The sequence below is a fragment of the Pteronotus mesoamericanus genome, unplaced genomic scaffold (genome assembly GCF_021234165.1).
Source record: "Pteronotus mesoamericanus isolate MK-2021 breed Mesoamerican mustached bat unplaced genomic scaffold, CSHL_Meso_final scaffold_167, whole genome shotgun sequence".
NCBI lineage: Eukaryota > Metazoa > Chordata > Mammalia > Chiroptera > Mormoopidae > Pteronotus > Pteronotus mesoamericanus.
This window is the reverse complement of record NW_026555308.1, coordinates 3,525,103-3,536,995: the sequence shown is the minus strand read 5'-3', so window position 1 is coordinate 3,536,995 and position 11,893 is coordinate 3,525,103. Positions and strand designations below refer to the sequence as shown.

At 56.1% G+C, this 11,893-nt stretch overlaps 1 protein-coding gene across 1 annotated transcript; it reads left to right on the top strand.

The window, feature by feature from the left end:
* The first annotated feature begins 224 nt into the window (after positions 1-224).
* Positions 225-8,886, top strand: UBALD1 (UBA like domain containing 1). Its single transcript, XM_054589534.1, has 3 exons — positions 225-453; positions 3,882-3,944; positions 4,266-8,886. Exons 1-3 carry the CDS (start codon positions 334-336, stop codon positions 4,617-4,619), a joined length of 537 nt encoding a protein of 178 aa, XP_054445509.1. The 5' UTR covers positions 225-333; the 3' UTR covers positions 4,620-8,886.
* The last annotated feature ends 3,007 nt before the right edge of the window (positions 8,887-11,893 follow it).

Below are 11,893 nucleotides of genomic sequence, written 5' to 3'. Positions count from 1 at the left end.
GATCCCTGTAGCGTCCTCTTGCCTACCCCCGGTAGTGCCAGGACAGGGGCGCGGGTCAGCTCTCGTCACGGCCCGCCTCTCCCCACAGTAAGTGCCAGGCCCGCGACAGCTCAGCTCGCAGCCCCCGGTGGAGCGCGGGCGGGCGCGGTGCAGACTACATCTCCCAGCATGCCCCCCGCGGCCTCGGAGCGAGGCGAGGCTCGGTGAGTCAGAGCCTCACAGTAAATATTTGTATTAGCCAGAGCCGGCTCGCTAATGGTGGACGCGTGAGCAGAGAAGCGCACGGCGGCGGGAGGCCGGAGCGGGCATCGCGGCAGCGGCGGCGGCGGCGCCATGTCCGTGAACATGGATGAGCTTAAGCACCAGGTCATGATCAACCAATTCGTGCTGACGGCCGGCTGCGCGGCCGACCAGGCGAAGCAGCTGCTGCAGGCGGCCCACTGGCAGTTCGAGGTGCGCGGCCGGCTCGGCCAGCGAGCCAGGGATCGGGGTTGGTTGGGGGGGGGCCGTCCCGCGTGGCGGCGCGTGCCGTGGAGCGTGTGCTGTGTGTACACGTGCGGGTGCGCGCTCCGCCGGCCGCGCGCCAGTGTTCGGGCCCTAGCGCGCACACATGCGGCGTACAGTCGGGTTCGGCGGCGCGGCCGCGTCTACGCGGCCCCCGGAAACGCCGCCCGCGCTGGGTGAGCGGGAGGAGCGGCCCGCCCCCGCTGGGGCCCGAAATCGCGGACCCCAATTTCCCCACTATTGTTCCGGGTAAGGCCGGGGCGGGGCGGCGCCAGGGCCGGGACAGGCAGTGGGGCGGGCGGCCGGAAGGAGGACGCCCCAGGCCTGGGCCGAGCTGGGCACACGATGTCCCCCTTTCATTTTCCCTCCCTGAGCAGTGGGGTTGGGGCAGGGGAGTCCTGGAGCACACGGGCGGAGTCGCCCCGCATGTGGGTCTGTGTCCCTGGTGGGCAGCCCGGAGGCGCGTGTGTCAATGTACATGTGCATTTGTATTTACGCACGTGCCACGCTCTGTGTGGGCATGTTGGCGTGTATAAACACGCAGTCCACCGCGGGTGCGGAGTGTGTGCTCCTTGCATACACATGTCGCCGTGTTACAGCTAGTGTTCATGCATGCGTATACACCCAAGTGTACAGTGCTGTGTTAGGGCCCTCCTCTGTGCTGGCAAGGACATCTACCTGCACAGTGCAGGCGAGGTGTGCGGTTCAGTAGCTTTCAGTCAGCTGGGCAGGAGGTGGGACTATCCTAGTCTGGCGCTCATTCCAGAGGCCTCCTTCAGCCATAGAGCACTAGGGCCCACGGCTTGTGCTGCCAAGAGGCCACCTTACCTAACTCGGCCACCCCAGAAATATTCCAGGGTGGTACCTAGGGATGAGGCCAGAGCCCCTTGAACTCCATTCCTCACAGGTGTAAGGGCCCAGGCCCAGTGCAGTTGTAGCGTCTGTGCCCAGCAGGGGCCCAAGACCCTGGTTTCCTTTGGGGAGTCAGCCATGGGAAGGAGTTTGGCCTTGAAGGAGGGACCAGGAGCCAGGGAAACTTCCTGAGGGTTGGAAGAGATCGGAATTCGCATCCCAAGGTTGGGACATTCTGGTGACCCAGTGGCCTATGCACCCAAAGGATCTTTGCTCACCTCCTTCCCACCAGAGATCTATTGACTCTGTATGGCCCTCACACCAGGAGATTCTCATTCTCTCTCTCTCTCTCTCTCTCTCTCTCTCTCTCTCTCTCTCTCTGCAGATCCCTTCCCCTTTCTGGTCTGTTTTTTCCTCTGTACCTTGGGGTTGTGAGTTGACCTCTAAGGGCTGAATGCCCCCCCATTACCAGGCTGGCAGCCCCACCCTCCAGGAAGCTAGCTCCCTAATCAACCCGTTTGTCTCTGGGGCTGGATGTGGCAAAACTTGCAAAACCACATTCATTGCAGTTTGCTTGAGTCCCATATCGGCATACATGGCTCCCTTCCTGCATGGGGTTGGGCAGGCAGGTGTCCAGTGGGCAGGCACTCTTCAGCGCAGCCCACAGAGCTTAGCACCAGCTTGATGGTCACTCAGGCAGTGCAGATTGGTGTTGGTTGATCACAGGAATTGAAGATGTAGTTCTGAGTATTGAAATGTCTGGAGAAAAACTCTGATCCAGCAGGGGCAAGAGCAGCTTGCAGACTGTGTTGGGGGGGAGGGGAGCAGAGCTCTAATGGCCCCCATGGGTAGGACCCCTGTGCCCAGGGATCTGAGTCTCAATTTCACTGTCTATAAAACGGGATATGGATTCTAGGGAGGTTCACTTAAGGTCAAAATGGGTCATGGACCCCCAAACCTTAGGTCTCATTGTGGGAGTGAGTGAGAAGTTCCTCGTGGCTGGCCCCTTCTGCCTTCCACGCTTCAGCTGGCAGCCTACTGGCTGAAGGGCTGACCCAGCCAGCTGGAGGCTGTCTTTTTGGGTCATATTCTTTGTGATTCAGGTGTTAATGGGGACAGGCTGCAGGGGGAGGGGAAAACCTCTGTTTGCTTTAAGGGGTGGGGCAGATGTTTCTCCCTGGAATCCCTGCACTCCATGGCCTTTGGAGCTACTGTTGGGAACAGAATGGTTTGGGTGTGTCCCTGGGGCTCCAGAGGTGAGGCTGGGGGTCAGGAGGTTAGAGGCCAATGCCCCTCTTCCCCTAGCTTCCACATTCTTGTTTGGAGACACAGGTAGGGTGTTTCAGCATGCTCAGAATAATTAACTTGATTTTACTTTAAGAAAATCACAAAATCCCCAGGGAAGGCCTGGGAGCCAGGTTGGGTTTCTGGGTATGTTGGGGACAGGGGAAGGAGTGGGCAGCACAGAGCTGTGGGAGGCTAGCTGGAGGGGGTGGTGATGGTGGACAGAGTAGCAGGGGCTGCTCAGAGCTGTGTTCTGGGCCTTGGCAGAGCCTGGTGGACCCTTCACACACTTGATGGGTTCCCTTACCCAGCACTTTCGCAAGAACAGCTGATTTTCTCTCTCTCTCTCTCTCTCTCTCTCTCTCTCTCTCTCTCTCTCTCTCTCTCTCTCTCTCTTTTGGACATCCTCCTACAGGGGCTGAGCCAGAGCACACCAAATGCCGGTGCCTTCCTGGGGGCTCCCAGAGGCCACACTGCAACCCTCAGCCCCCTCACTCCAGTCCCTCAGGGCCTCCAGATAGCTGGTCTTTAGCAGGCCAGCTCTCTTCCCCCTTCCTCAAAGTCCTGCGTGTAAACCCCACCTTTGCCATCCTCTCGCTCTGTCACCTTGAGAACATTCTGCTGGAAGCTCACATGAGTGGGGCAGGGAGTGCAAACCCAGACCATCTTCATTCTGGCTCTCCCAGCTGGAACATGGACCTTAGGGGTTACTGTTGCAAGGGAGAGGAACCTGAAAGCTACCCAGTTCAGTCCTCTTGTGGTACAGTTGGAGAATCAGGCCCAGAGAAGAGTTCCTTGGCTATCCAAGGAGAGGGACAGGTGAATCACAGATTCAACATCTGGGGCCTTCACCATCTCCTGGCTCAGAGATGAAACAGAGCGGTAGGGACTTGCCACCCATGGAGTTGGTGACATTTGGGCCGAGGTCTCTGGGAGACCTTTCCCCGTCAGACATGCGAGGGAGCTGCCTGCCCTGCAGATCTCAGTGCTGTGTGCAGACTGCAGGTACCTGGTATCCAGATGGCAGACAGTGTCGTGAGGGTCTTCACCACCCACCCTACCTGCTTGGAGGTCTCAAGAAGTGGCAAGGGTCAAGTGGTGACAGGCACACTACCTCAACTCACGTCTCCTACTTGGGAGCCAGGCCCAGGGCCGCACCAAGTCCCAGAGAGCCTGGGAAGAAGGGAAGCGGCAGGGCTGGGCAGGGTACTGAGGGTAAGCTTGGGCTTTTCTTCCCACAGACGGCCCTCAGCGCCTTTTTCCAGGAGACCAACATCCCCTACAGTCACCATCACCACCAGATGGTAAGTGTCCCCTGCGGCCTTAGGGGCAGCTATGCAGGGGTCTCCCAGTTCAAGCTGCAGTGGATCTCCGCCTTTGTTCCCAGAATCCCAGCCACTGGGGTGAGCCACCAGCGGGTGTTGTGGGCCAACCCGTCTTAGCACCCTGCCTTTCCTTTGTGAACCCCCAGGCTGGTAGACTGTGGAGGGCCAGGTGCATCCAACTAGGGGGCACAAAGTCTCCCAACAGAGGCTGGGCATGTGTCTCCAACTAGGAGCCAGTAGTAGGTTGGGGGCCTTCCAGAAAGGGTGCTTATCCCTCCCTCTCTGCTCTCCTCCCCACAGATGTGCACTCCCGCCAACACCCCTGCAACGCCCCCAAACTTCCCCGACGCCCTCACCATGTTCTCCCGTCTCAAGGCCTCTGAGAGCTTCCACGGTGGTGGCAGCGGCAGCCCAATGGCCACCTCGGCCACGTCACCCCCACCGCACTTGCCCCACGCCGCCACCAGCAGCTTTGCAGCGCCCAGCTGGCCAATGGTGGCATCACCCCCAGGGGGGCCACAGCACCATCAGCCTCAGCAGCCGCCCCTGTGGACTCCGGCGCCCCCTTCCCCGGCGTCAGACTGGCCACCTCTGGCCCCCCAACAGGCCACCTCAGAACCAAGGGCTCACCCTGCCATGGAGGCTGAGAGATAAGGGAGGCCCCTCCCCCCTCCCGGAGTCCTGGACCCCGTGGGGCGGGGGAGAAGACATCTCCACGGGCCCCCTTTACCTTCCTCTGTCTTCTGCACCCCCTTGCCCTGGAGCCCTGGAGGGGAGAGACTGAACCCCCTGTGCCAGCACACAGGCTGCCTGCGAGTACACAGAAGTGCAGGCTCGTGGCACCCAGCTTGCATGGATTTGGTTCAGAGTCATCTGGGTGCTGGTGGACAGAACTTCAGAGACCAAGCAGCCTTCCCCAGAGGACTCACCCACCTCAGGAGTCTGCGGAGACTTGCCTGGCTCCTGCCTTGGAGCTCCTTGGGGCTGGCAGACCTAGATCCCCACCCTCGTGAATGCAGAGCCTTCTCCGCATGTGTGCGTGTGGCTGTGTCTGTATTTATACGTATGTCACTATTCAAGAAGCAACCTAGTTTATGGGGCAGCTGGACTTTGCATGTTAGAGTGAGCCCCTTGCCCGTCGCCCCCTTCCCCAGGGTCCTCTCCTCTCCCCAACCCCTCAGCAGCCAGCTTTGCCGTTCCTTGCAGAGAAAAGGATTGTGGGAAACTCCAGGACTCTCCCCACCCATCCCCCAGCGCCTGCCTGCTGGGACTGCCTGCATGCCTCCCCCAGAGCCCAGGGGTACCCCATACCCATTTCCTACCCCCCTTTTGACAAAGGAGAAGAAAGAGTTCCAAACCACCACCAGGCTCTGTGGTCTTGCCTTGTATCCTAAGCTTTGCTGCCAGCTGGCCCTGTGTGTGTGGAGGGTGGGGGGAGGGTGCAGACGGAGCCCAGAACAGAGGGCTGTCCTCCAGTCCTGCCTGGCTTCACACTGCTCCTGTGTGTTGCTGTCTTTTCAACCACAACATGCTGTGGAATCTTCCTGCCTACCAAAGGCTTTTCCCATGAAGTTAATTTCTGGCCTGTGTTCCCAGAATCCCAGCCTCTGTCTGCCCACCCTTCCCCCTTCCTGGCTAGAGGGATCCTGACTTCCAGGGCTGAGAACTGCCTTCCGGTTGGTCTGAGTTTCTCATAAGGACCTTTTTTCCTGTCTCAGGGCCCCAGTATTTGGCTGCAGGCTGGACCCTCAAGCCCAACCTCCAGCAAATGTGCTGGGTGGGGCAGGGCCCTCCCCTGGGGAGACAGACCCCAGTGCCTGTAGTCTGCAGGCTTGGATGCAGAGCCAGTGGGGACTAGTGACAGGGACACACCAGCCTGGGGCAGAGTCCAACCAGTGTTCAAACCATTGGTCACTAAGGAGACAGGCCACCCAGGGGCAGTAGACAGTGGATCCAGGCTGCTTCCAAGCTGGGCTGGAGCAGGTACCTAATTGAGCCCCAAGGGAGAAGCCAGATGCCTCACTCTGCCCTGGGCTGCCCACACTGGGGAAGAGGGTTCGTGTGGCCGCCTGCAGTTCCCCGCCAGCAGACCTCACTCCCTCATCAGGAAGAACTCGGTTGGCATCTCAGCCCTGTGTGGATTGTGCTTGGGTTGAAGAGTTTCTTCTATTTTCGAAGGTCTGCCGACATGGCTCAACACCGCCAGCAGTCATCTTGCTCCCAGATACAGGGCTCAGCTTTCTGACAAGGATGCCTTTGCCCTGCTGGAATCTGGACAGGCCCTTCATGAAGCCCACCTGGGATGATTGTTTACTCTGGTTGTCACTAAAGACTGACCGCTGGGTCCCCACTTGAGCTGTTGCTTACCCTCCTGAAAGTTTGTCCTCACCTTGAAACCCACTTTCCAACAGCCTCTCGGAGTCCAGAGAGGACAAGGTTCTTCCTGGGGTATGTTGGGGTGCAGCTTCTCCATTCTTTTGGATGGAAGAAAATCCTCAGGAAACTGGCACAGCCCCACTTCAAGTGGTAGGAAAATTCTGGGTTTCCAGATGTGTGAAGTGAGCATGCTTGGGCTCTCCCAGAGAGCTGATTACTGGGGTAGCTGTATGGTTTGGAACCATAGGAGGCAGTGCACCATGTAGAATTTGTAGTCCTGGACACACTGGGGCTTGACCCCAGGCAGGCCTACACATGAGCCACACCCTCACTGTTCAAAATGTGGTCCTCAGGCCCCAGTTTGAGAACTATCTCTGTTAAGTGCTGGTCTGTTGGAGGCGAGGCCCATTTCTGTTTCTGGGGGCCACATTGGCTAGGCCTGGAGGTCCCAGAAGGTCACATTAGTCTGGAAGGGACTTGAAGTTCCTGTAGATACAGTTTTCCCAACCTGGGCACTGTGGACATTGGTGCTGGATCAATGCCTACCATGGGAGTATCCTGTGTGCTGTGGACGTTCGGCCAGCGTCCCAGCCCCTACCGACTCGATGCCAGTAGCACCGTCATGTGACAACCAAAAATGTCTATAGACATGGCAAAATGCCTCTGCCGGCTCTGAAAAAGAATCTTTTCACACCCCCAAACTCGGGCCCACCATGTCAGAATCTCAGGGGAGGCCCCAACAGTATAGTTTTAAAAACACTCCCAAGATATTGCTGATTGACTTGTCAACAAACTAAAAGCCATTCGACTGCACACTTCAAAAGGGTGGACTTTGTAGTGTGTTCATTATGTAAAAGCTGTTATTAAAGGTAAAATAGCTCCCAAGTGCTACCACGATGGCACAAATTTACAGAGCAAGAGAGTTCCCTGGGTCCTTGAGGCTACTGTTCTGGAGGAGGGCCCAGCGATCTGATTTTTAATAAGTGCCCCAGGCAAAGTGGGACGCAGAAAAGGAGGAAGCAGAGGGCAGGGCAGGAGCTGCACCTGGGGACTCATGTACTTTCCAACAGTGCAGAGAGAGACCTGCCAGGTATGTCTGGGGCTCCCTGTCAGCATCTCAAAGCAAGGGAGTGGCTGCAGAAGTGAGCCAGACACACTGAAGGGGAGCCAGAGGTGGGCCTGCATAGCTGCCATAGGCCCTCAAAATTCGAGTGTGACACGGAGAACCTGGAACCTTCCTTAACTTCCCCATGCCTGGAAGCTCAGGAGCAAAGCTGACGGCATCAATAATCGTCCACTACATATTCCAGTATGAACTGGCTAAAAAGCAAAGGTGCTGGTATATGAATGGAACAGATATTTACAGCCAGGTTTAGCTGAGTCTCAGATGGCTCTCGGGAACCTCCTGGGAAAACCAGCCTTATTACCTCAAAGTCTAGCCTCTTCTGGGCTTGGACATCTGCATGATGACCAGACTTGTGCTCCAGATGATTGTTCCAAAGTTCCACTCTAAAAAACACTATTTGCATCCATGAAGTTGCTTAGAAGAATGTGATTTGAGTTCTGCGTGTCTCATTTCTCAAGAGGGGATGTGACAGCATGTAGGACCGAAGATTTGGCCTCCAGTGGTGACAACAGGTAGCTGTGCCCTCTGGTCTGCCATTAAAAGATTGGGGCATGGTTATCTTAGGAGGTGGCAAACCCACAGTCCCCTAATGTGTGCTGTTTGGCTTGCATGGTGGTTTGGTGTATGTGTGTGTGTGTCTCGTCTGCCAACATTTTCAAATTAGGAGAGTTTACATCAAAAGCCTCACTTCTGGCTTATCTTGGAAATTTGTAATATTGCCCAAGTTCCCATAAAAGCCACAACTGGCTGAAGCTGACCATCTCGGTGGGGACACAGCTTGCCTATGGCCAGCCAGCCTACTCCACTGGCTGCCAGCCTGTGTGTGTTCAACTCTCATCTTGGAATCGGCTGAAGTCTCTGAAAGGGATCTTGCTTTCCCCAGGGGAAGCTTTTGAAGTAAGTGCCCTGCTCTGTGGGGTGGAGGAGCACCTGATAGATGAATGATGACTCTAAAATGCTGTCCGTGGGCAGGCAGGGCTCCTCCTTTATACAGCTTTAAAGAAAGAAGGGCTCGTTCCCCTGCAGTATTCTCTGGACAACAGGGATGCTCCCAGGGCTGCCGAAGGTCCCCAGGGTCTTTCTGGGGTTCTCTGAGAACACATGTGCCGCTGAAGAAAACCACGCTGTTGCTGAGGCTGGCTCCCAAAGCTGGCGGGCGGGGCCGCTGTGGCACTGGAGGTCTCTGAGGGGCTTTTCATAGCAGGACTCATCAGAGGACAGACTGGCTTTGAGTGGTGGCTCCCCTGGTCAGTGTTGGGGAGGCTGCCTGGGTTGGCCAAAATGAGATATTTTGAGGCAAAGCTATTTCCAGTTCCTGCATTTGGAAAGGTCTCTGGTTGCTTAGGCACAGCTTATGACTGGGCAATACATGTATTTCAAATGAGCCTTAAAAGAACACCACTCTTTTAGGGGTGGGGGTGCGGGGTCCTGCATGGGAGGGTGTGGGAGGGCCCACTTCTGTCGTGGCCGAGGCCTTATCAATGGCACAGCACAGGGTGCTGGGAGCCTGTTTGCAGAGTTCTGGTCTGCTTTCTGGGGTCATTTCTCACCTAGGGAATAACAGCTGCAAATACTGGTGGGGACATTTTCGATGGATCCTGGTGAAGCCATGAGCAAGAGGAGGAAGGGGAGAGAGAAGAGGAACCCTACTCTGGCTCTTGTGTGGGGTTTTGGAGGGTCTCTGCCTACAGCCCCTAAATTCATGTTAAGTCAGGGGTCAAGCCAAGATGTTGGTGACAGAGGGACCAGTATGTACTATTTCAGTGTCTCCGCACAGAAGGCCCTCTCTCCAGTGCCTCAACTGCCACCTCCTGGCAGCCTGCTTTTGGGTACTGGTGGTGCCTTTTTCCAATGCAGCTCAACTTGTTTGGGACATACAATTGCTGTTGTCGGTTGTTTATACCATAGGATTACTGGGTTCATGGTCATCGAAAGGGAGAAAATGTTCAGAGGCCCTTTGGTTTGCATCAGTAGGTTGTGGAGCTGGATTTGGGGGTGCAGGGTGGTTACCACCCAGCATCTCCATTCTAGCAGCACCTCGAGGCAGGACCCAATGCTTGACAAGAGGCACCTCCCTCCCTTTCCTGCTGGCTCATTCATGCAGCCCCACATACCTGGCCAGTCCACATGACTTCCTCCTCATATGACGGATTTATCTTAGTCTTAAAACTGAAAGTTCCAGGGACCCCTCTCAATCCTAGGCAGGCTAAGACAGTTGGTCACCCTACTCCCCGTCTAGCTGGCCCTGCCTCTGTCCCAGGTTAGGAACTGTGGTCCCCTTTGCAGAAGAGGAGGCTGGACCTAGGTTCTTCCAACATTGCCACTCTGCTAACTCCATCCCTGGCACTGTCCACTCCCCAAGTGTTTCCCCTGCTGGATGGCGTGGGCCACCCTCCTGAGGCAGCTGCCCTGAGCGTGGGCACGGCACCTCCCTTCCAGCTTTCAAGGCCTTCAGGTTCCAATCTCGGGTCGGGATGAGGAGGTAGAAACCTTGCCACCTGGGACCAGGCCAAAGGCAGGCTTCCCCTACCCCCATGGGGGCAGGACCGTCTTCTAGGATTGCTCCTGGCTGGCTGCAGTTGGGACTGTAGTTTTCCACCTTCCAGAGCACCGTGGGGTTCTGTCAGAATGCAGATGGCTCCATAGTGATACCTGGGCCTCACTCCACTCCCTCAGCTGCAAGAACCAACCAGGCACTCATTCTGATGTAAACCTGAGAAATGGCTGGGAAGGCATCGTTGAGGGGCTGATTATAGATTGATATGAGGTGCTGAGAGAGTTGTGCCAGGTCCCTGTGGGTGCCTTCATGTCAGGGTTTTAGGAGGCAAGGCCGGCATGGGGTGCTTCCCCAAGAACCCCCAGCTTCCTGTGTGCCATACCTCCCTTCTCTGCCTTGGAGAGGTGATGGAAGTCCAGGCCCTCGTCCCTGTGTACAGCACCCAAGAAGAATGGCCTCATGGGTGGGGGCGGGAGAGCTGAGGCCTCACTGTGTGACCCTGGGCAAGTCACACCAATACGCCTGCCTACAGACCCCTGACCCACCCACCACACAGGCCTGGGAAGCCTGGGGCACTTTGCCACAGTGGGGAGTATGAGAGAAGAGGGAAGGTCGGCTGCAATTCTCTGCTGAGGATCAGCCATGGTGACTTTGGGCAATGGCTCTGGGAAGCTGACGCTGGAGTGGTGGTCCAAGGAGGGATCAGCAGGTTCACCCACCACTGTGGGGCAGGCAAAGCCACCCTCCACAGAGGATACCGGCCCTTTACCCTCATCCACAGTCAGAAGAGTGAAAGATGAAACATTTTATTCTGGGGAGACGTTGCCAAAAATACTCCGTGATATGGGGGTGGGATTGGAGGCTGGGGCTGCAGTGCCAGTGCCCACGCCAGGCAGTGTAGACCCGGGTCAGGAAGAGCTTGTTCCCATTTGGACACAATCCTTGGAGAGAGAAAAGAGAAGTCAGGACTGGGAGTGGTCACCAGAAAGGAGCTGGGGGAAGGGCTGGGGGACCATTAGGAAGGGGGCAGGCACACAGTGTCCCCAGACTCCAGTGGCCGTCAGGTTTAGGGAATCCTCCATGCCAGCTCCCAGGCAGAGCCTCGCGCCCCCAGTCCTCCCCCAGGGCAAACCCTTGACAGCTCTCTCCAATTCACTCCGTCGTCTCAGGGACCTCTAGTGGGTGTTGGGGCTGGGGGGTCATGCCCTAATGCACAGAGGGAAAATTTTCTTAGTCTTTGTGAAATGTGATAGAAATGTCACAGCTACACTAAGGACAGAGAGCACAACAGGACCAGCTAAGGATTAGAAAGAGAGTGAAGCTGAAAGGGAGAAGGATGGGACGGATAAACCACGCAAGGGGAAGAAACCAAGCCAGGCATGCACTTCGTAGGCTGGCATGTGTAAGCAACGCCCTGTGATCTAAAGAGGACCACTCAACTGCCAGCTCGGAATGTTTTGGCCTCCCAGTTTGCTCTGGCCCCACCAGGAGCGTGGGTGGTTAGCATCAGAACCAGACACGTCACACAGGCATGCAGGACCCCAGCCCTGGATGGGACAGAGCAGTCCCAGAGTACTCCAGGGACATTGCTCCAAGTTCCTCAGGGATTAGCCAGCAGTGAATATAAATAATCAACTTCTTTAAACATTCACTTCAGAACAGTAGTTACTGGTGGAAATAACACAAAAAGTTTTAAAATGCATGCTATAAAATTTGGTTCCCATGAGAAAATTGATCCTGGTAGAAACAATCGGCCCCAAAGAAAATGGACAGTGGCAGAAACTGGAACTGGAACTGATGAAATGGTTTTGGCAAAATAAAAAGGAAAGTGTTTGAAAATCACTCTTAACTGCATTGTATTGAAAATTGGTCAAGGAATTACATTGGCTTAGTGGAAAATTCAATCTAGAAAACTGTGTTCTTCATGTA